The 24,513-nt window shown below is 43.0% G+C and overlaps 1 protein-coding gene across 3 annotated transcripts in view; it reads right to left on the bottom strand.

Annotated features, from left to right (window-relative positions):
• Positions 1-24,513, bottom strand: part of LOC120056990 (zinc finger and BTB domain-containing protein 16-A) — a 179,730-nt gene that overhangs the window by 12,702 nt on the left and 142,515 nt on the right. For all 3 annotated transcript variants that reach the window (XM_039005319.1, XM_039005321.1, XM_039005320.1), the window contains exon 5: positions 5,007-5,177. In XM_039005319.1, coding sequence (XP_038861247.1) covers positions 5,007-5,177 — 171 coding nt within the window. The remainder of the gene's footprint in view (positions 1-5,006; positions 5,178-24,513) is intronic.

Raw genomic sequence — 24,513 nt, 5'->3', positions numbered from 1 at the left:
TGTCTGTACATCGCCGAGATTGTGCAGCATATAGCTGGGGATGGGTATAAAACAATTTCAAGAGAGTTGAAATTTACCAAGAACACAGTGGTCTCCATCATTGGGTAATGGAAGAAATATGGAACTACTCAGAATCTGCCTAGAGCTGGCCGTCCGACCAAACTGAGCAACCAGGAAAGAAGGACCTTGGTCAGGGAGATGACCAAGAACCCAATGACCAGTCTGACAGAACGACAAAGTTCCTTGGCTGAAATGGGAGAACATGCCAGAAGGACAACAGTCTAGAGTTTTTCCCCAATCTGGACTTTATGGGAGAGTGGCCAGACAGAAGCCAATCCAGAGAAAAAGGCACATGACAGCACACCTGGAGTTTACAAAAAGGCATGCAAAAAATTATGTGGTCTGATGAGCCAAAAATTGTACTATTTGGCCTGAATGCAAAGAGCTATGTCTGGAGAAAACCAGGAACAGCTCATCACCCATCTAACACCATCCCTACCGTGATGCATGGTGGTGGCAGCATCATGCTATGGGGATGGTTTTCAGCGGCAGGGACTGGGAGACTGGTAAGGATAGAGGGAACAATGAATGGAGCCAAATACAGGCAAATCAATGATTAGAATCTGCTTCAGAGTGCAAACAACCTGAGACTTGGTAGAAGAGTTACGGGACAATGACCCCAAGCATACAGCCAAAGCAACACGGGAAATTAGATATTTCTGTATTTAATTTTCAATAAATGTGCAAACATTTATAAAAACATGTTTGCACTTTGTCATTATGGGGTATAGTGTGTAGATGGGTGAGATTCAGGCATTTGAATTCAGGCTGTAACAACAAAATGTGGAGTAAGTCAAAGGGTATGAATACTTTCTGAAGGCACAGTATAAGTGACGATGATGGACTTGTTGGAAGAGGGCGATGATGTCTCTAACTGAGATGAAGACAGGACTGCTTGACTTTTGCTCTCGACATAACCTGCTACTGCGTGTTTTTACATCCGATCTCTCCCCTATAACACACAAACATTAAAACGGCAAATGCATGTAAGATTTGTCAGTTATTTCCCCTTTCTTGAAATTAGGGATTATTTTAGGCACCATGGCGACATTTTTTTTTATCCCTTGACAAAGGCACCACATCATATTACAGTGTGCTTGTGACTGGCTCATTGCAATTTAATACACACATATGGAGGATCAGGTTCAAAACAGCACGGTGCTGCTGTCTCGTCTTGCTGCTCATGCCGAGATTGGGGTTGGGGATGACATTTCAGGGAGTCGTGCACGGGGACCGTCCTCGTGTCCCTGACAATGGTTTATATATACACTAGATGACTGACAGGGGGCACTGTTTCGAAACCACCGCGCCTCCATCTTGGCACTCCACCACCATTGTAAAAAATATTTTGGAAGCTATAGAAATGCATTTATTAATGTCTACGTTTGTATTTTCCATGTTTATTCTATTACAGACAACTTAATGCATACTTTTAAAAGTTATGTGAACTAAACATAATTAAAAATATATTTTTATCATTCCTTAAAAGTATAATTTTTTAGAGAGAACTAATGTTACTGTCCCCACTACAAGAAAGCAATAGTTAAATTCTGTCCTTGAAATATTTCATTTAAATACTGTAGAAATCCATTCATTCCTGTGGAGGACTGCTTCTTCTGAAGAGTGCCAATATGGGCGACCGGTGGCTTAAAGCCTCTCATTGGCCAATGCATAGCAACAAACAAAAAAATGTTCAGACCCCTTGACGTTTTCCACATGTTACATTACAGCCTTATTATAAAATTGACTCAATATTTTTTCCCCCTCATTAATCTACACACAATGACATGATGACAAAGCAAAAACAGGTTCAGAATTTTTTGCTAATGTATTAAAAATAAAAAACAGAAATATTCAGACCCTTTGCTATGATAATCGAAATTGAGCTCAGGTACATCCTGTTTAAATGGCTCATCCTTGAGATGTTTCTACAACTTGGAGTCCACCTGTGGTAAATTCAATTGATTGGACGTGATTTGGAAAGGCACACACCTGTCTATATAAGGTCCCACAGTTGACAGTGCATGTCAGAGCAAAAACCAAGCCATGAAGGAATTGTCCATAGAGCTCCGAAACAGGATTATTTCGAGGCACCGATCTGAGGAAGGGTAACAAAAAATATCTGCAGCATTGAAGGTCCCCAAGAACACAGCGGCCTCCATCATTCTTCAATGGAAGAATTTTGGAACCACCAAGACGCTTCCTAGAGCGCTAGGCCAAACTGATCAATCAGGGGAGAAGGGCCTTGGTCAGGGAGGTGACCAAGAGCCCGATAGTCACTGACAGAGCTCCAGAGTTCCTCTGTGGAGATGGGAGAACCTTCTCTGCAGCACCACCAATCAGGTCTTTATGGTAGAATGGCCAGACGGAAGCCACTCCACAGTCAAAGGCACATGACAGCCAGCTTCGAGTTTGCCGAAGGCACCTAAAGGACTATGACCATGATTAACAAGATTCTTTGGTCTGACGAAACCAAGATTGAACTCTTTGGCCTGAATGCCAAGCGTCATGTCTGGAGGAAACCTGGCACCATCCCTACGGTGAAGCATGGTGCTAGCAGCATCATGCTGTGGGGATGTTTTTCAGCGGCAGAGACTGGGAGACTCATCAGGATCGAGGGAAATATGAACGGAGCAAAGTACAGAGAGATCCTTGATGAAAACCTGCTCCAGAGCGCTCAGGACCTCAGACTGGGGCGAAAGTTCACCTTACTACAGGACAACGACCCTAAGCACACAGCCAAGACAATGCAGGAGGGGCTTCAGGACAAGTCTCTGAATGTCCTTGAGTGGCCCAGCCAGAGCCCGGACTTGAACCCCATTGAACATCTCTGGAGAGACCTGAAAGTAGCTGTGCAGCGACACTCCCCATCCAACCTGACAGAGCTTGAGAGGATCTGCAGAGAAGGAGAAACTCCCCAAATACAGGTGTGCCAAGCTTGTAGCGTCATACCCAAGAAGACTCAAGGCTGTAATCGCTGCCAAAAGTGCTTCAACAAAGTACTGAGTAAAGGGTCTGAATACTTATGTAATTGTGATATAAGTTTTTTATTTTTAATAAATTAGCAAAAAGTTCTAAAAACCTGTTTTTGCTTTGTCATTATGGGGTATTGTGTGTAGATTGATGAGGGAATACAACTATTTAATTAATTTTAGAATAAGGCAGTAAAGTAACAAAATGTGGAAAAAGTCAAGGGCTCTGAATACTTTCCTATTGCACTGTATACGTCATTGGTCCTCTCCCGAGGATTGTCGCGAAAACAGAGAAGCAGACGCGGGGGTACAGTATACAGGACCGCCTCACCTTGTCACTCGCACTAAATCACTGCAGCTCGGCTTGCAAATAAGCTGGCTGCGCTCATCTCGCCACCTTCATCTCAAATATTTATCCGTGAGCCGGTGAGCTAGATCAGCTCTGACATAGAGACGGTTATTTAAGGTCGCAGACAGACGGCGGAGGATAGAGAGGAAAAAAAGGGAAGATGAGAGCGTCCATCCTTTGCAAGCGAAATGGGATTCATTTCCATGTTCTTATATTCTGTCACGGTAACAGGGGCTTTTCCCTAAATCACCTCATCCGCCAGGCTATTTCTCTCACCAGCCTCGTCCTTCTCACAACTGACAGTATTAACATTGCCTTTACTCACCAACGAGCCAGCCTGGAGGTATATACAGTAGCAGCTCCGTTTGATCATGGCATGAATTTATTCAGCAAATGACCAGATCTCTCTGTTTATTCAGCCAGCCATGCAAATAGTAGACTAGGGCGGCAGGTAGCCTAGTGATTAGAGTGTTAGGCCAGTAACCGAAATGTTGCTGGATCGAATCCCTGAGCTGACAAGGTAAAAATCTGTTGTTCTGCCTCTGAACAAGGTAGTTAACCCACTGTTCCCGGTAGGCCATTATTATAAATAAGAATTTGTTCTTAACTGACTTGCCTAGTTAAATAAAAGATTAAATAAAAAAATAAATAATAACTTTTTGAGTCGGGATTACACGATTCCTTCTAGGAAGAACCATTGTAGTGAGTTAGATAATAGGCAACCATGTTCAGAAGCCAAAGCCATGAGCATAATGTGGTGAGACACGTGTTGTTGCCCTGCAGGGCTCTAGAGTCTAAACTCATGCTAGACTACTGAGACATCGCCACTAGTCAAATATACTGTCATCCATGTCTGTCAACGGAACAATCCATCACGCCATCATAAGAAATATGGATTCCTTTACAGCTGCTGACCTAAGGAGACTGTGTTGACAACCTTTTCCCTGTCAGTCTTTAGGAGGTCTATGTGTAGCTTTCACTTGTTGCCACATCATTGCAAAAGTATGTTGCCACAGCATAAGTGTAATTATTACCTCACAAATTGCCTAATGTGATGACCAACCTTCTCACAATCTATCTGCAACGTAGTGACAACGTCATTTGTTAGTAGGGTAGTCAGAGGAGTTTGAGTTGACTGGTTAGTGTGAGAGAACATGAGTAGCCTAAAGGAGTGTGTCCTAGTGCACTAGGATAGAGGGGGAGTTGACATACACTACATAACTAAAAGAATGTGGACACCTGCTTGTCAAACATCTCATTCAAAAATCATGGGCATTAATATATGGAGTTGGTCCCCCCTTTGCTGTTATAACAGCCTCCAATCTTCTGGGAAGGCTTTCCACTTCGCGGCTGAGCCGTTGTTGCTCCTAGACGTTTCCACTTCACAATAATAGCACTTACAGTTGACCGGGGCAGCTCTAGCAAACTGTCTTGTTGGAAAGGTGGGATCCTATGAAGGTGCGACGTTGAAAGTCACTGAGCTCAGTGATTGCATGGCTGTTTGCTCGATTTTATACACCTGTCAGCAATGGGTGTGGCTGAAAAAGCAGAATACACTCATTTGAAGGGGTGTCCACATACTTTGTAGTTGCTACTAGACAGTATGCGTCGCCACTGCCACTGACCTGTGTGAGAGCGAAGGTGACGTTTGAGTGCCGTGTGGCTGGGGAAGGTGCGGTTGCACTCACTGCAGATGTAGCTGCGCACACCGGCGTGGACCTCCATGTGTTGCTGCAGTGCCGGCTGCGCCTGGAAGCGCTTCCCACACAGCAGGCAGAAGATGGCCATGTCCGAGCCTAATGGAGAGAGAGAGGGAGGACAAGGTGAGTTTTCTTTTCTCATTTAGTCTGGTTTGTATCTTCAATTGAGTAGGAGATAATGTTGAGAATAAATCTGACAAATCATAACATGTTGACAGTCCTGTAGTGAAATGACACGTCATTCTTGGCCCTACTCCTGAATAAAGACCATTTCATCTCTGTTCTATGGATATTCAACATTCTTGTTCATTGTACAATGATGTACATTTCTTGAGATCTGTTAGATCCTTTATAAAGAAATACGTATCCTAAACCAAACGAGGTGTCGATCATTGTAAAACACCACTGGGAAAAGCACACAGGCTTGAACATTGCAACTGTGATTCCTTACCACAAGAGGTCAGCACCAAGTTGAGAGCAATGACAAACGATGTGAGCAGTATAACAGGCAGGCTAAGGACTGTTTTAGCATACAGGGAACCGTCAACACAATGGGATGTGCAATGGCCCTGTATCTCATGCTTGGTAGAGAACACTTGAATATGGCTAAGGCCTTCATAGAGGCCACTGAGGATAGGTTTTCTAAATCCATTTTTTTAAGCACATGAAAAGGTATAACGATGTGCTTTATATTTCAATTGAGTCTCGAGCCCAACAAGTAGTGTTCATTTTTCTCCAGCAGAGATATAGTCACACACAGGAATACAGCGCGCACACACACACACTTTTCAATTACCAGACTGGGGAAAACTCTAGGGAAAGAGTGAGTGTTTAGAGCTCAGCTTCTATTTCATCAGTCAATAACGCATCTTTGGGGCAAAGCTGCCACTAATTTAAAAATCTATGAGGAGCAGCGGACTCATGTTCATAAATGCACGAGAGGGAGGCCCAGAGACAGTCCTCCCCCTGGATCAATCACTGTCTCCCATCCACACCCAGGAGAGAATGAAAGGGAAAGGGGGAAAAGGGAGGGAGAGAGGGAGGAAGAGAGAGAGAGAGAGAGAGAGAGAGAGAGAGAGTGAGGGGAAGAGAAGAGGAGACAGATGAGAAAAAGGTAGTGAGAGGAAAATTCAAGCAACCATGTGAGCGGTGAAGAGAGCGATGGGGTAGAGGGAGAGAAAGGTAAAAAAACAACAACAACAAGATGAGACAAAAACGGGGCCTGTCCTTAAATCTTCTGACAGTGAGGCTGTAACGGTGCTTCTGTGCAAATAAATACTGACAAGACTCCCTTCTGGCTTTCTCTAGCCCTCTTTCTTTTGCTTTTTTTCTCCCCCACAACATCTTCTTCTCCCTCTTCTTTTATCAATGAAAAGGGGGCCATTGATTGGGGCCGATTTTCACTGGAATCCCTCCAGGACTTGAGGCACTTAAGGTGGCTTGACTGACAGGCCTTCCTCTCTCCCTCTCGCTCTAATGTAACAACACAGGGTGCTCTGGAGACAGCACAGTGGTCAGAGCTTGCCCACTACCTCAGGGCTATCACACAAACAATTAATGTCCAGTTGAGAAATGAAAATGGTTTGAGTAGTTTTGGAGGCAAACAGGAACAGGGCAATTGAGGGAATGAGAGAGGTGGGAGATAGTGAGAAGGGAGAGTGACAGAATTTGAGAAAGAGAGAGGGAGGGAGAAAGGGGGAGAGGAAAACTGCAGGAATGTAAGATTTTAGCAGGCCTTTGACCTGGGTCCGGGATGAGGTGAAGTCTGGACATGGCGGAAGGAAACACTAATTTAACCCTACCAGATCTGGGTTTAACTACTATTCAAAATAATTTCAAATACTTTAGCTGTGCTCGATTGAGCTTACCTGTTGCAATGGAACCAATAAAAAGTCCCAAAAGTACAACCACCCAACCTAGCAGGTTTAAGCAAACGCTCAAAGTATTTGACATTTTTGGAATACTACTTAAACCCAGGTCTGAACCCACTTCTCCCATTTCAATGTACAACTACTAGTAATTGCATTCCCCCCACACAATAATAACACTAATATGGCCATAAAACCCAGACCTGTTAAATGCTGTTAAGTGAATGGCACACAGGAGGGCTGTGTAGGAGAGTGTATGCGCATACATGACCGTGTGCAGCATGTATGAGTGTGTGTAAGTGTGTGTGCATTAATCCTAATGGCACTGCTCTTGCAGACAGATTGCCCTTTAACCTCTGATATACCTTCACACACAGACACACACACACACACTCGTGCGGTACAGTAACATGTATTCAGTTTTTTGCCTGCACCCTCCAGCACCACAATAGTATACATCCTGCAATATATACATTCACACAAATGGACATAATAGTGCAGCTGTCTTTCTGAGAAGAACCGTGTTTACCATGCTGTTAGGCAAACAAGATGTCAGCTGCAATCTTGGGGTCAGAGAAAATATGAGGGTTGTTGTCTCTTTGTTAAGAGCAAAAGAGAAGAGTACAATTAATCAATATGAACTACAGTATATGCTGCACTAGTCAAAGTAATAAAAAAGCTATTTCCTTTTCAAAACATACAAGCTTTCAGAGTCTGTATGTCATGTTTTGAGCGCTTTGCAATTCAATACAGTATTTGAACCCATGACAACTAAAGGAGCTTGGAAGGAGGAAGCGTGGAAGGAGGAAGAAGGACATAGGAGGACACAGAGACATTACAAAGAGAGATAGAGAAAACAAAAGAGGGAGAGAGTGAGAGAAAGGGGTACACACAGAGGTGAACAGACAGTGTCTTTCTCCTGGGCCTCCTGTGTGTTGGGGAAGTGCTGTAGCGCTGATTAGCGTTAACTGGAATTAAGTGCTCCAAAGTGATGCGGCCGGTCCAGTCTTGGGGGGGCGGCAAGGTGAAGGGCTGACAGATGAAGGGAGGTGCAGTGATAAAAGAGGAAGGTGGAAGCAGAGGAGAAAAGTAGCTGACCCAGGTGGTCTATTACAGTGTAAAATTGAGTCGGTCGAAAGTGACACCTGAAAAGAGGTGGTGGTGGAGGAGGAAGAGAGGAACGGGGGGGGGGGGGGGGGTGGCTTAGTCTCACTCCTGCTCTGGTGTTTTGGAAATCTTTCCAACAGCCAGGCCACAGTACATCGGGGAAGGGGCTCTGCTCTCATCTGGATGCTGGGCGGGCAGCGGTGGTTACTTAATGGCCCTGGAGTGGCGGCAGCAGTTATTTAAGCGAAGCCGGACGGGGCCCTTAATGGATAGGCAAACTCCCAGAGAGCCGGTGACACGTCTACGAGAGGTACAAACAGAGGAGAGAAAAGCTACATGTGTACATGCTGGTAGTGGTGGTGGGGCATGGGGCTAGACGCTGTCTGTCTGCCATGGCCTTTCTTCTTTTGGAGGAGAGGAAGTGAAGTAGAAAGTGCCCTTGTGTTTAATCCCCATGCATTCTATGAACTCTACCAACACCACCTTCAGAGATAACATTTTTCTTATTTGTTGCTTTGCAATAAAATTACAGTATTGCTATTAGCAATTTTACTACGGTGTGTCTAGCTGGCTGATAGAACATGACAACGCATGAGTCATACAGTAGGTGTGAGCGAGGACTGAAGTCAATTAGCTTCTTTCTCCTCATTCAGCTCCGCAAGGATGATGGCAGCAGCTCTCTCTCCCGCTGCTCTGTCTTCCAACTCAACCGTCTGTCTGCTAGCTGGGTTCTCTTCACCGGTTGCTTTTCAAATGAGCCACTGTATTATTCACAGTTAAATTATGGGAATCGTATGTGAATAGATTTTTCAATACAGCCACAAAGCCCTGCTGGGGGGGTCGGCTAGTGTTTTATTTTGTGTGGATGAAAATATACAGGGTTTGTGTAGGGACTGAACAATGTATCGTACGATGGTGTGTGTGTATATATAACAGTGACTAACTGTGTGTATGAGTGGATGACTGGGTGTGTGTGTGTGTGTGCATGTGTCTGGGGGGAGAGGGAGAGAGAGAGGGATAGAGATAGCAAGAGCATGAGAGCACACACACAAGGTTGCATTTATGTCAACCTTTCTGTTTCATTTAACCCAAACAAAGAGGGAGATATGAGCCTAATATGATGAGGGTCTTTCGCTGACGCGTTTCACTGCATATTAAATGAGGCTGCACAAACCTGGGTGCACACTTATCTAGTCAAAAACCATCGGTGTGACCATTATATTACACCAAGTTTGAATAATCACAATAACACCACAGCTGCCATCACCATTACCACTTCTAATGGCCTGGAGCTATGGGGATTGTCAGACGTCATTTCATCACTCAGGTTGCTTCCCCTGGTGCCTAGTGCGTGAGGCGGTACTAAAATGTAACCAGCCGAGTGTATGTATGACGTGCTGTGGACTTAAGGTCCTCTGCTGATTGTCAAGTGTCCCTGCTTTCAGATGAAATCAATAAAAAACCAAGCTGAACTCACAGAAAGTCTTGGCTTCGACCGTCTGCTTTCACCACTTTCCTTTGTGTGAACGGACATGAGCACTAGGCATTTCTAGCCTATGTATCTACAATGGTGAGGCAGTCCTCGTGTTTCCTGTTGGTGCCACACCTAAATGGATGAGAACTGCTGTCCTGTCCATGGGCGTGTTAGGGTACTTAACACCGCAGGGTTAATGAAGCAGAGAGCTCTAGGAACCTGAATATAGGCATTAAATCACCATTAGATCGGGGTTAAGGATCCACATCCCTGTCTTTTACGCCCTGGTCTCACTCATTAACATGTTCCAGCATTTAGAAGGCTCCTGCATGGAGAACAACAAAATGTCTGCCTCTTGACTAATACTTTGCTGTTGGTGAAACAATATGGGTATAAAAATTAAGACGCACAACAACAGCAATGGGTGTGGCTGGTAAAAAATATCACATGAATCATTCCCTTTGATGAATAAGGAATTAATGGGTAAATAAGTACATGAAGTGGGTAGTGTGGTACGGGCAGGCTGGAAGAGAAGAGTGTGTGTTGTGAGAGAGGTTGGGTCTGACAGCATGGGGGGAGGGTGAGAGGTCAGAGGGGGCAGCTGTGGAGGGAAAGGTGGGGGTGGGGTAACGCGAGGGGGCAAGGGTGTGTGCACCCAGAGAGGAGGCGTAAAGGGGGCTCTTGACAGCCCCCGCTGGGCAGGGGGGACAATGGGTGCCGGCAGGGACTTGCTGAGGGGAACAATGCTGCCAGAGGACTGCCAAGACCCAGACCCCACCAGACCCTGGGCTGCAGTGTGGAGGGAAAGTATTCATACACATTGACTTATTCTACATTGTATTAAAGCCTGAATTCTAAATTGATTTCTACATACAATACTCAATAATGACAAAGTGAAAACACGCTTTTCGACATTTTAGCAAATGTATTGAAAATGAAATACAGAAATATCTAATTTACATAAGTATTCACACCGAGAGTCAATACTTTGTAGAAGCACCTTTCGTGGTGATTACAGTATTGAGTCGTCTTCGGTATGTCTGTATCAGCTTTTCACATCTGGATTTGGGGATTTTCTCCCATTCTTCCTTGCAGATTAAGTTAGATGGGGATTGGCGGTGTACAGCAATTTTCAAGTCTTTACGCAGATTTTCAATGGGATTCAAGTCTGGGCTTTGGCTGGGCCACTCAAGGACTTTCACATTATTGTTCTGAAGCCATTCCAGCATTGTTTTGGCTGTATGCTTGGGGTCATTGTCCTGTTGGAACGTAAATCTTTGCCCCAGTCTAAGGTCATTTCCACTCAAATGTTCCTGTATTTGGCTCCATTCATTGTTCCATCTATCCTTACCAGTCTCCAGTTCCTGCCTCTGAAAAGCATCCCCATAGCATGATGCTGACACCATCAGGCTTCACGGTAGGGATGGTGTTAGATGGGTGACGAGCTGTGCCTGGTTTTCTCCAGACATAGCGCTTTGCATTCAGGCCAAAGTGTTTTTGGTTAATCAGACCACAGAATCATTTTCCTTTTGATCTCAGAGTCTTTCACGTGCATTTTTGTAAACTCCAGGTGTGCCATCATGTGCCTTTTTCTTAGGAGTGGCTTCCGTGGCCACTCTCCCATGAAGCCCAGATTGGTGAAGTGCTGTGGAGACTGTTGTCCTTCTGGTAGGTTCTCCCATCTCAGTTCTCCCATCTCAGTTAAGGAACTCCGTAGTTCTGTCAAAGTGGTCATTGGGTTCTTGGTCATCTTCCTGACCAAGGTCTTCTTGACCGGTTGGTCAGTTTGGTTGGACGGCCATCTCTAGGCAGTCTCGGTAGTTCTATATTTGTTCCATTTCACAATGATAGAAACCAGTGTGCTCTTAGAAATGTTCAACATTCTAGAAATTATTTTATACCCTTCCCTATATGCTGCACAATCTCGGAGATCTACAGACAGTTCCTTGGACTTAATGGTATGGTTTCTGCTCTGACATGCACTGTAAACTTACATAGACAGGTGTGTTTCTTCCTAAATCATGTCCAAACAATTGAATTGGCCACCGGTAGGGCTGTGGTGGTCACAAAATTTAGTCAGCCAGTGATTGTCAAGCAAATAACTGTCGGTCTCACGGTAATTGACCATTAATTAACAAACACATTTAGCATCTCCTGGCTTCCAAAAAAGTCGAATAAATCCATGAAATATAGCCTACACCTTCACAATAAATCCATTATTTATTAAAGACAGGTCTAAAGAAGCATGATATGTAGAAAATGTAGTCTATTTCAGAAGAAAATAATAGCATCCTCTGAGTTGTCCTTATGTTTGGTCCTGATGTGGCTTTGGCATATGGCTGTGGGCTACACTAGTTCATTTAGCAGACAAGATTTACTTATAATTCCGTGGCATTATTTTATATTATGAAGAAAACAATTGAACAAAGCTGAATAAAATATAAATATTTTCTCTAAACGATTTGAGGGAGTGTGAACATGCGGCTATTCTGTGTTGAGAGGTTAACTCAGAAATAGGTATTCCTATATGCTTAATTTCGAGTTTTTAATGTAACTTTAGTTCTACAAACGTTGGGCTATATGTTTAGATTTTTAATACATTGTAAGGCTGCATGATGAGATTCTAATTCTGATTTGAAAAAAGTTGCTTGAAAGGTTCTGCTTTGAGCTCTGCTTTGTTTTTTGTGCAGGCTGTACAACTCCAATAGTTTCTCATTCACAATTTCACTAGCACTTGATAATGCCTCGAATCCCCTTTGTGGCCGTAATGCACCCAAATAATCCATGCCTTTTTCGGCCCGAAGTGCTGCGTTGTGCCCTTCTCCCTGAGTGTGCTGCACAATCGGAAGCATCGCTCATTCACATGGCTCTCCATAACGTGATCGGGTTCTCACAGGCTACAAGTGAAGACAGACACATCGGCGACGCATCTTCGCGTGTCCTTATCCAATTCTAAGGTGCATATTGAAGATATTGGAAGAACTGTCCACATTTACTTTTCGTCAGCCAACAAGATGCGTAAGCTTAGCAAACAGCAAAAGCACTAGCCTATGTCAATCTACTATCCTCCATAGTACAAAAGTCAACCTATTCTATTCTGTGCGAGAAAAAAATTGTCTGGGACAGTTGTGGGATGCGATAGACCACAAATTAATACAACCACTAGCATCAAAGCATATTTTTTATGCAATGTGGCTGACGTAACAGATCAGAAGGTTTCGCTTAAAATGTTGCTAAAGTATAAGGCTATTTCTTCACATTATAAGCGCAGCAATGTGCACATGGTAGTAGGCTATAAGTGCGAATGTTCCATTAGCGGAAAACACCATTATCAAAAGTGACCGCAAGTGCAATTACACATGAAATGTTTTTATTATAAAGGTGCATTTTTATGGTGAAAATTATCTTCCCCAAACTTGAAACTCACACGCTGCTTATGTATGCCAGTTAGGCTCTACACCCCTTGTAAAGCGGATTAATGTGCTTAATTTTAAGAAGTTATTTGGCCACTTTAGTTGTGATACAAACCTTCTTAAAAACATTTAGGCCTATGGGCTACATGAGGTGTGCGACTATGATTCGAAAAAGTCGTAAAAAAAGGCATTGTTTCTTATGCTGGGCATCATTCACAAGTGATAATATATAATTCACAAGTGATAGGCTAATATTGTCACCCATCAGAATTTTCTTGATTTAATCTTGTCTTTACATATACTAAATAATATATATGTATGACATTTGTTTTGATTTAGAATCATTATCATGCACCTGTATTGAAACGGGGCAGTGGGAAAAAAATACATATGCACTTAAATAACGAATGGAGGACGCTTTTCCCGATGGTTTATTTTCATGCCAGCCAGGTAGGTAGGCTATACTCCTGTTGTAAATATAAGCAATGTGCTTAATATTAGGAAAGTTAATAAATAAATATAGTAGGCCTAGCCTATAGAAAGCTGATGGGATCCTCGTCTTTTTATTAGCGGCCATCACTCTGTTTTCTCACATAATTGCATAGCCTATAGAAATGTTGCACAACATGAGCTCATGGGCTCTCATGAAGTGTTTGATTCGATTTTCAAATACATTTTTATTGTGTTCAGAGCAGAGTGATTAGAGGGACAATAGAGTGCCGAGTGCCAGGAAGTTAGCAAGTTTTGTAGGCTACTAATGACCAGCAGCAGAGCTTGGAGAAGCCTAATTACCGTGACTAAATGGTCATGTGATATTTGACTGCCTTCATGACTCTTGACCGCCGGTGTGGCGGTAATACAGTCCCTGCAACAGCCCTTGCCACAGGTGGTCTCCAATCAAGTTGTAGAAACATCTCAAGGATGATCAAAGGAAATAGGATGCACCGGAGCGTAATAGCAAAGGGGTGTGAATACTTAGGTAAATTAAATATTTCTGTATTTAATTTTCAATACATTTGCAAACATCTCTAAAAACATGTTTTCACTTTGTCATTAAAGAGTATTGTGTAGATGGGTGAGAAAAAATTATCAATTGAATCCATTTTGAATTCAAGCTGTAACACAACAAAATGTAGAATAAGTGAAGGGGTATGAATACTTTCTGAATGCAATGTATATACCAATATATTTCCCCTCCTATTCAACACATTGAAGAGTTTAAAAATCAAGAGTAGAATCTCCACAGCAGTTTAAAGTGTTTCATCTGGGATGTACCCTCCATCTCACCTCAGTCACCTACACAGATCATATTCATATTTGGACTGTAGGGCTGTGCGGACTCAGTAGGTGAGGTGGGTCGAGAGGAACCAGTGACCAGATGGATGCTGTGAGGTAAACTGTGTCTACTGTCTAGCTCCCAGCAGCCTCTCTGTCTGAGGCCAAACAAGGCGGAATGGCGGCACTGGAAACATGCAGCAACACAACACGTCATAGAGAGGTTGGTGACACACAGAGGTTCTGAACAATGGAGGAACATGGTGAGCTAATTGATGCAAATTGCTAATAACTATTTTAATACGCGCACACACACACATATGGAGGAAAAGGGCAGAGCGATCTAATCCCTGAGAGTGGCCTGGCATATCAGTGGCACCAGGCCTGGACGACAGGTCTGGACCGGAATACAGAGAAGATAGAGGGAGAGAGAGAGGAGAATAGATAGAGAGGAAGGGAGAAACAGAAACACAGAGAGAGAGAGAGAGAGAGAGAGAGAGAGAGACAGAGAAAGAGAAAGAAAAAGAGCCGCACAGGCTAATTCATTCAAAACGCCTCACTGGCTTTGACAAGAAACGCAAAGAAAAGAGCCTCAGTGAATTGTTTATTGATCGAACGGGAGAGAGGGTGAGGATGAGAGAGCGAGAGAGAGAGAGAGATAATTAGATCTACATGCAATGAATAAATATCCATTGCCGGAATATAATGATCTGTGAAAAACAGACATCCAATCAAATGATAGGCTTGCTGTATTTACAACAATGCGATATGGTTTCTCTAAAAATCGAACACGATGTTAATCAAATAATACATATGAGACCTTAAAGCAGGGGTCCCCAATTACATAAAGCCCCAAATTGGAGGTGTCATAATACCCATAAAACCTAGTGGTCAAACAGTTCCAATTGTTTTTCCACCATTCATTTTTCCCATAGGGATTTTTAGAAACACTTAAAATAAGGTTTATTTCATGTAGGCTTACCCTGGCGTGATGTTTTGATAGCCATTCGGCTCTATTTACTCTCAGTTTCGAAAAGGCTAATTAGCATCAAAGTACACATCATGCAAGACTATAAATCCCTGTAAGTTCCTGCACATCATCTCTAGCTGACACCTATGCTAACAGGTATTGTATCAATTTAAAACTTGCACAGGACAGTTCACAGAATTGTCAATTAAAGGAATTTTGCCAATTTATTAATGACAAAATGTAGCTAACATTAGATAGTTAATCCAGAGATTCTTACCTTTGCCTCGATTCGGCAGTCTCGTCCAGATCATCATGGCATTTGTAGTTCTTTATGATAGCCACATTAGCAGATAATTAGCGTTACATTTATTTGGGGGGGGGGGGGGGGGGGTTATCATCACGCCAGGGTAAACCTACATGAAACACAGCCTTTATGTGTTTCTAAAATCCCCTATGGGAAAATTGAATGGTGGAAAAACTATTGGAACCATTTCCTTGTTTGACCGCTAGGTTTTATGGGTATTATGACTCATACTGTGGTACTCTATTCAGCCGCATGCCGAATACAGTACCACATTTTTCTTGAGGGGATGGTCCGGGGGCCGGAACATAATTGAACAAACAATCATTTCAAACCTTGATTACATTGGGATACAATCACATATGCCTTTATTTATGCGTGGGAATACTTGGGAACAGATTTCTTAAATTAAAATCATTGAGCTGATTTCCTGGGGATTTTACAGTAATGTCACCCCCCCAAAAAATATATTTTTTAATGAGATATATATACATATATAATACATTGGGGATCCCTGCCTTAAAAGCAGTGGTGGAAAAAGTACTAAAATGTCATACTTGAGTAAAAGTAAAGATACATTTAATAGAAAATAACTAGAGTAAAAGTGAAAGTCACCCAGTAAAATACTACTTGAGTAAAAGTCTAAAAGTATTTGGTTTGAAATATACTGAAGTATCAAAAGTAAATGGAATTGCTAAAATATACTTAAGTATCAAAAGTAAAAGTATTAATAATTTCCTTATACAGTATTATGCAAACCAGACGGCACAATTTTTATATATTTATGGATAGCCAGAGGCACACCAACACTCAGACATTAATTTACAAATGAAGCACTTGTGTTTATGTAGTCCGCCAGATCAGAGGCAGTAGGGATGTTCTCTTGATAAGTGTGTGAGAATTGGTCCATTTTCCTGTCAAAATGTAACGAGTACTTTTGGGTATCAGGGAAAATGTATGGAGTAAAAAGTACATTATTTTCTTTAGGAATGTAGTGAAGTAAAAGTAAATGTTGTCAAAAATATAAATAGTAAAGTACAGATACCGCAAAAAATGACTTAAGTAGTACTTTAAAGCATTTTTACTTAAGTACTTTACACCACTGCTTAAAAGGAACCCGGCACCAAATAAAACCTTAATTCTCTCGAGCTCAAAAAGACTAGACAGTGTAACCAACACACCCAGAGAAACTACCATGTCTGCATACAAAGCACAATTCTCAATGTGCCGTGTGGTGCCATCCATGCCAATAACAGTGAGTGATAATTCACACGTCGGTGTGTCATGAAGCGGGAAACGTGAGATGAACCGTTCACCAGTTAGATTAATGTCACCAGATGCCAGACTAGATGCCATATTAATTACCCAGAAATAATGTCAGGGAACCATATGGTAGCTCAACTGTCCATTTAGTTGACAGGGGAAACATCTCTATCCCGGGAAGGTTCATCACTCGTATGGTCTTCCTCGTGAGATAAACATATCAAAACCTTATCTAGTGTAAGGTACAGGTGTATCATATATTAATCATTCAAGAACTTTCCCCAATATTCAGACTTTGACTGCTTTTGTTTGATGTTGACAGACAGGGTTTTGTCTGGCATCTATTTATATTACATAATGGTCTGTTCTGGGCCATACCAACTTCCCTATATGCAGGGGGTGTCAACTGTCTAGTTTAGATTGCGGGCCTCTTGATACATCTGCCCCGTGCTGACTGACAGAGCTCTTAAAGACCATAAATGCTGACGATAGAGCTCTTAAAGATCATAAACAGCATATGTCGAGAATTTGACATCAGTAGGCCGTGTATCAGAGAAAGAGTTGGATTGGGGGGGACATGCGCCTTTAAGAGAATATAATTTACAGTGCACAGCCGGCCCTTGCCTTGGTCCTGCGGATCGTTTACAAAGCAGAGGACCGTGCCCCCCCCTCCCTCTCCCAATCCCACAAATCCGATTTAAATCAGACAACTTGCGCAGTGTGGCTTGAAGTAAGAAAAAGGATAATTAGTAAACAGAGAGCTACTCGGCGGCTTCATTGACATTCGCGCCGGGTTACTGTGTCGCATTTAAAATGCAGTCTGATGAAGTCTACAAAATCAAACCATTTGTTACTCCTATTGAGGAGGCTTCGGGCCACTGGCAATTAAATTGGAATTAGTGCGGGGGAATGAGATACGGCAGATTCATACCAAGGAGGGGAAAACTGTCTGGAAGATGTCTGGAACGCATTGAAGTTTACAGTGGCCAAGGTTCAGATTGTAAATCATTTGGTTTATTTTTTCTATTTCCGCCTCTGTCACCATACCCCACGTCATCACTTTTCTTGTTTGCTTTGTTGTCCTTCTGTTTAGGTTCTGAGAGAAATTCACCCATGTCTATCGTAGTCTTGTTTTCTATATACAAATAAACAATCCCATGATGTATTATTCCTAAGAAATAGACATGTAGGGTACTAAATCCTATGTAGGGTTGACAGCAATACAGACATTACGTCACACAGGGACGGAACTAGATCAACAGGCTGCCACTCAGATGTGGGTTGACCAGTTTATCATACTCACTGATATTCGTATAAGTGTAGCGTGTGTGTATGTACTTCCATAGGAATGGGAGCGCATGTGTTTGTATGTTTTTCCTTTGCATGTGACCAAACAGCTTGTGTTTACTGTGCATTTGTGTCCATCTGTGTGTGCATCTGTGCGTCCGCTTTGAATGGAAAAGAGGAAGTGAGAGAGAGATGCCATTTGCTTTGCCACAGCTGATTGGGCACAGTGGAGATGGGATGGGGCTAACTATGGGAGAGATAGAGCCCCCTGGCCAGCGAGGGAGTCCGGGGAGGGACAATCATTTGTGCCAGGTGTGATATCCCTCCTAAATATCTCAGACTAATGTTCCTATTGACCCAGTAAGGCCAGCAGGTTAGTCTCTTTTTATTGGTATGTAGCTGTTATGAAAGTTGTATTGTCAATTTGTTTTGTATTTAAACGCCACTTTAAACGTGTACATGACACTGCCACAACATTTCCCCATGGGGACAATAAAGTCAGTAAAGGAGAGGGGGACGGGGATGGACGGAGGTGAGAGAAATGTGAGATAAATGGAGTACAAATGAGAGGGAACAGCTCATGCAGTACAGCTGTCTTCCACAGAGCTCGCCTGGCCTGGCCGTGGCAACTGGGCCAATGGTTGCCAAGGGTGTCGATGCTCACAGTCCCCTCATTGGACACAAGCAATGGGCATTTACAATATAGGGCGTTGTTCAGGTGGGCGGCCAGTAGGGGTCACTGTGGCTGATTGGTCAAAACTTGTGGTTGTAAAAACTTTTCTATATAAAAAAACTGAATAAAAACCTTTATTTAACTAGGCAAATCAGTTAAGAACAAATTCTTATTTACAATGATGGCCTACCGGTGAACAGTGGGAACTGCCTTGTTCAGGGGAAGAACGACTGATTTTTACCTTGTCAGCTTGGGGATTCAACCCAGCAACCTTTCGGTTAGTGGCCCAACGCTCTAACCACTAGGCTACCTGCCGCCCCAAAAGTGTCTGGTCTATCATTAAGGGGGACAGCTAATTCATTTTGTGGCAATAAAATGTATACTTTTTTGGGGACAATTGCATTTATATTTTAAGTAACTACACTACTTTGTAGTAGCTTATATAAATTAGGTTACATACATTAATGTCATATAGCATTGTCAAATGTAATTCAGAACTATGAGGAGATTATGCATTCAGTTAAAAAATACTTCGTATTTCTAACACCCTACTGTATTACTCCTCATTCACATAATCCCACTCCACTGGCCAAATAGTGTGTTTGACAACATTATCGTTTGTGTGTTTGTGTTTTCCCCTCAGGATCAAATGCAAAAGTGCTATTCAATTAAGTCCATTACTGTGAAAAACATTGGAAAGATTAAAATAAATGACACTGCTCACTTGGATGACAAACTGCCACAGTGAAAATAGATTTGCACAGACAAGTCATTTGTAGGTCCTGTGTTTTAAAATACTCAATTGTCTGTCCCATATTTGTATGCGGCTTTATAAACTCTATTATTTTTTACATTGTTTGCAACCTGATATGTGACACGTATTTATGCCAAATAATCATCTTATTTTTTTTCATAGCTAAACAGGTGGGGCTCAAAACAGGTGGGTCGCCACTGAGTTCTACTACTACTCCAACCAACTATTTACTCCACTTTCAGCCCCTGTAGTGAATTTGTACATAGGCCAGTAGCTTCACAACCAATCAGTGGTTCACCCTTCTCCACTACCCCATCACCGCACAGTAAGAGATTTAGCTGTAATCCATACAAATGGGTTGGGGGACTAAACCCCCCCCCCCCCCCCCCTGTTGGTCTCTGTTGGGCATTACTGTGGCTGGCTGTGCTGTAGTCATTAACACGCTTAAAGTGCAGAAAAAAACATTCCTATTGCTTCTTTTCCCTATTCCATTGCCTTTTTCCCTTGGTCTGACTGGTTGATAATCTGGCTGGGAGCGGAACAGAGCAACCCCCCTCCTTGCATTGGAATTCACTCTGCATCTTGCCATGATTTATTCCCAGTGGCCATCTGGACAGTGGACAGCTAATGTGTCCAGGGCTCTGAATGAGTCATAGGTCATAGGCTCTTAGGCTTGACCTCTTACGTCCCTGATCTTTACACTTTTGGTCTTTTGCTGTGGCCAAATGACCGGAGCTAGGCCCCCCTTACTTTATCCCTCCCTCCCTCCCCTCTCTTCCCCTCTCTCTCTGTGCCGACATGGTCTTTCCCAGTGGACAAAAGGCTTTCAGCGCCTTTCTACTGTCACCCCCCCCCCCCCAGTCCTCCCCCTTCAACCTCTAGTCCCATCTGACAGGAACGGAGTTTGTTTTGTTTTCTGAGACACGGGGGAAACTAACGAAAAGAGGACTAAAGCTGCACGGCTAAAAAACAGGGGTTTCGGATGGGAGGGGGTTAGGGTGGTGTTGAGTTGGTGTGGGAGGGAGATTGCTGCAAAAAAAAAAAACGTAAAGTTAATCAAATCTGAATGCGATGGCAGAAGCATGGCCAAATTACTTCTAAATATAAAGGTTTTAGGTATAATGGGTCTTGCATGCTTCTCCCCAGCTTAATGTAGGCCTTTGTGGGGCTGTTCAAGGAAATGGGGGGCAGAGCAGAAGTCTGAGGGTGTTACAGTACAAGTATCCCTTTTTTTGGGTTAAGGGCGATGTACATTTCCAACCTCGCGGCCCAGGGAATGAATGCCGTTTCGAGATCAACTGTTGAGTCCAAGTGAAGGCTGCGCCTACATAATTGCAACATTTCTAAATAGAAAAATGAACAGTAATCAACGTGTCTTCCAGAAATTGGGAGCCCTTGACATTATAGTGCTACACTGCTCTGTTTTTCCGGTGTAAACAACTGAATAAAATGTGAAATACGAGGATCCATTTTGTTTCGTTTTCTAGCTGCCTCAAGACTGCAGTTAAAGCAGACAGACAGAAATGCACTGGTCCGAGCCACTGCCCTGTCTCTCTTAATGGTTGACAGAAGGTTGACCGTCTCAATTAGGTTGGGGGCCATTTTGCTAATGATCTCTGAAACATGTTGATTTGGAGAGCGGTCCGGCCCTGACCTTGAAGCCAAACAGCACAACGCTCAAAAAGTATTTTTAGACCAGCTGAGTGTCACTCAAGCTGCAGAATCGGGGAAGAGGGCCCTGGGGGGGGGGGGGGGGGGGGGGGGGGGGGGTAGTTGAGGGGGCCTGGGGGGTAGTTGGGGAAGCCTGGGAGGGGGGGTGTAGTTGGAGGGGGGAGCGCTTTTGAAGAGCTAATACAGCAGTCCACCTAAATCTGTCCAACCTTTTAATTCGATTAGAAAGGAAATTGATTTGGGTTGGCTCTTGGCGGCCACAGAAGACCAGTTGCTCGCTCTCTCACACACACAAAGCCACACGTGTGTGTGCGAAGCCTACACACATGCACTCATACGTTGAAATGGTTGATGGAAAACAAAATAATTGAAGTGGGTTTGCCAGGATGTTGTGAATGTATTCATTCTTCTCAGAACTACATTTGGCGTTATTGGACAAAGCTGGAGAAGAGGCAGTCGAGGCGGAGCGCAAGGCTTTCAAAGATGATGTGTGTACATTATATAGAGATCAATATGCTTTGAGGGACTCAAAAGAAGCAGCACACACAGACAGTCAGTTTATGATTGACTCATTTAATGTGTGTGTAATCTAATGAATGTATTTCTTCATATTAGAGGAGACACTCATCGTCGTCTATCCCTGGGAGATAACACCTGTCAGTCTGACAACACGCGGGGAATTCATCTAAAACAGAAGTCACTATCAACCATCTCATCTACAGCCATCTATCTCAAGTCAGCACAGGCTTACAGCATGAGTGACGACGGTCTGGCAAAATTTTGTCTCGTAGTGACTGACGAGATCTTTGTATAACTGGAACTGAGAACAAGTCTGACTATACGTGGCCTTCTACTGTAGGTTTTAACGTGTAATCACATAGCCTTGTCGTTGCTATGTGTTAATCACGTAACTGAAGCACAATAATATAACACAGCCTCCGTAAGCTAGGTCGCTTTGACCTTCAGGTTCTGTTGGTTTGTTCTATTACACGCTCACTCCAAAAACACGAGTCATGACACTCAATTTTGGGCAAAACAAATATTGGAGAGGACACTAACAAGATTTAATAAGCCTGCCGATGTTGGTATAATGTTAAATATGGCTATGGAAAAGGAATATCAATTTGATTTAATTTCATATCAACTTGATGACTGATTAGAAGTAAGAATCTCAGTTATTGAGAGTTCAGCATCAGATTGTTTTTGAGGAAAGTTTTTCTTTGTCTATTAAAAAAGGACGATAAGTTGTTATTGTTGCATTCAGCTGTGATTTAGAATTAATTCAAGGAGAACCTTCACACCTTGAATGGCAAGTAATGGTAATTATGTTGGAGACAAACCAACAAATGTCCAGAGGCATTAGTCTCACTGTGTGCGTGCGCTAGACGGACATCCATGCCTCCTGCCTATCAAGACAATGTGAACAGGCAGGATCCCAGCCCGTCTAGTCTACCAACTTACCCATCGTACCCAGAAGTTTCTCAGTGAGCTGCCTAATAGACAGGAATTATCATGCACAGTGTGAACTGACAAACATCGGCTTGTTGGAAGTGCACTTTAAAATCAATATTGCCAGCCAGATCCTATCAGAAATGGTATTATGGCCGATTAAGATCTTCTCTTCGCTGTGAAGTTACAAGGCAGTCGACTTCACATTCAAAAGGTAGTTCAATTAGTCATTTGCAGCGCAGAGCGTCTGGCAGCCCAGAGTAAAGAGGCATGTTTCAAAGGGATATCAAAGTGAATCGAGAGACTCGGTGAGGCAAAGAGACCCTGTCAAGAACATAGTCACAGTTTCGTATCAAAATGAGCAACAAGTATGGTAATCTAGAACTGATAACACCATCGTAGGCCTGAAGTTTAGAGGGTCGGTTTCTGAGTAACCTTGTATGTAATCCTCATGCATTGCCTATACCCTTAGACAGATGACATATATAAAGGACCATGGGCTTCTAATAATGCCTACTGCAAGTCTGAATGCAGACTAATAGTGCACACGATAAAAAGCACAATAAATGAATTCCAAATACTGTGTCCGCCGATGATTCATAGAAATGTGCTACGGGATGGAAAATCGGAAAAAAAAATTGGTCCTGCAGGACTATTATGAGGGGGAGATTAGTGGGAGATAATCATCTAACAGTAACGATAGCCACAATTTATTTATTTTTTACAATAAAGTAATTTGTGAATATTTTTTTTTTTTAAATCACAGAAAAACTTGCTAAAAGGAAAGAGAAAACCCTATGGCCATTATACAGTGCATAACTGGCTGTGTGTGTAGTTCACCTAACTGCCTCTGAACACCAGGGGGAGCTCTTCTGACAACCACCCCACAGTGTTCTCAGTGTCTCAACACTCGGCTCCACAAGTGAAGCTAGTGCAGTCAGGGGGAAGTCCTCAAATGACCTCACAAAGTGGGAACAGGCCCCAGAAATCCTCTTGTTTTGAATGTTTCAACTTTACTACAGCTGTAATGTGTACAATTAAGATACGGATCAGTGCCTTAAGATTATAGAAAGTAGGTTTAGGGGGAGCTCAGGAGTTGGTTGTGTTACACAAAAAGTCACTCAGGGAACAGGAAAAGACCAGATTACCCCAGTCAATGAATGAGAGTTACTACTCTCCAGAAGCCTCAAAACACAAAGAGGAGGATTGGGGATAATTGAATCGGCCTTGTATTGGAAACATCGTTCAGACAGATATAGGTGACATAGCTCAAAGCCCAACCTCAGAGATGTTTACAGCAGTTATGACATAAATTCATTTAGGGTTTTCACAGTGACTCAACCCTGATTAGAAGCACCTGCTGCTCATTGTTTGTGTTCCCTACAAATGCTGTTTTGAATTAAAAAGATTTGTACCTACACACGGAAGAAGGCTGCAAGCGCAAAACGTGTGTACGCTACCCCTGCAGTAAAAAAATTAAATCAAAAATGAAATAAGCTTTATGCATCTTTTGGAGCGTGGACCCATCACAAATTGTTATTTATCTGACTCAACCACCAAAGCTGTCGCTCTGACGTTTGTCTCTCCATCCTCCGATACCTCTCAGTGAAATGCTCCAGTATATAGCTATGTACAGTCACAGTCAGTCAGTGCTACTTTGAGAGTCCACTCAGACGACCACAGTGTGGGTCTCCCCTCTATCTCCTGCCTCCCCCTGCAGCTGGCAGTCTTCTCTCCCAGCGGCCAGTATATCAGCCTGACAGACCCCAGGACATTACAGTGTGGAGAGGAGAGAGCCTGCTATCGCCTGGCCAGAGTAGCTGCTATAAATCGCCAGACTTTTCAGGGAGTTTGCAAGCAGCCCCAAACCTTGTAGGTCTGCTTGGATATACTGTGCATTCGGGAAGTATTCAGACCCCTTGACTTT

The sequence above is a fragment of the Salvelinus namaycush genome, chromosome 12, assembly GCF_016432855.1.
Source record: "Salvelinus namaycush isolate Seneca chromosome 12, SaNama_1.0, whole genome shotgun sequence".
In the NCBI taxonomy this organism is placed as follows: Eukaryota; Metazoa; Chordata; class Actinopteri; order Salmoniformes; family Salmonidae; genus Salvelinus; species Salvelinus namaycush.
Note: the sequence above shows the minus strand (reverse complement) of the source record. Positions and strands in the feature narration are given on the sequence as shown.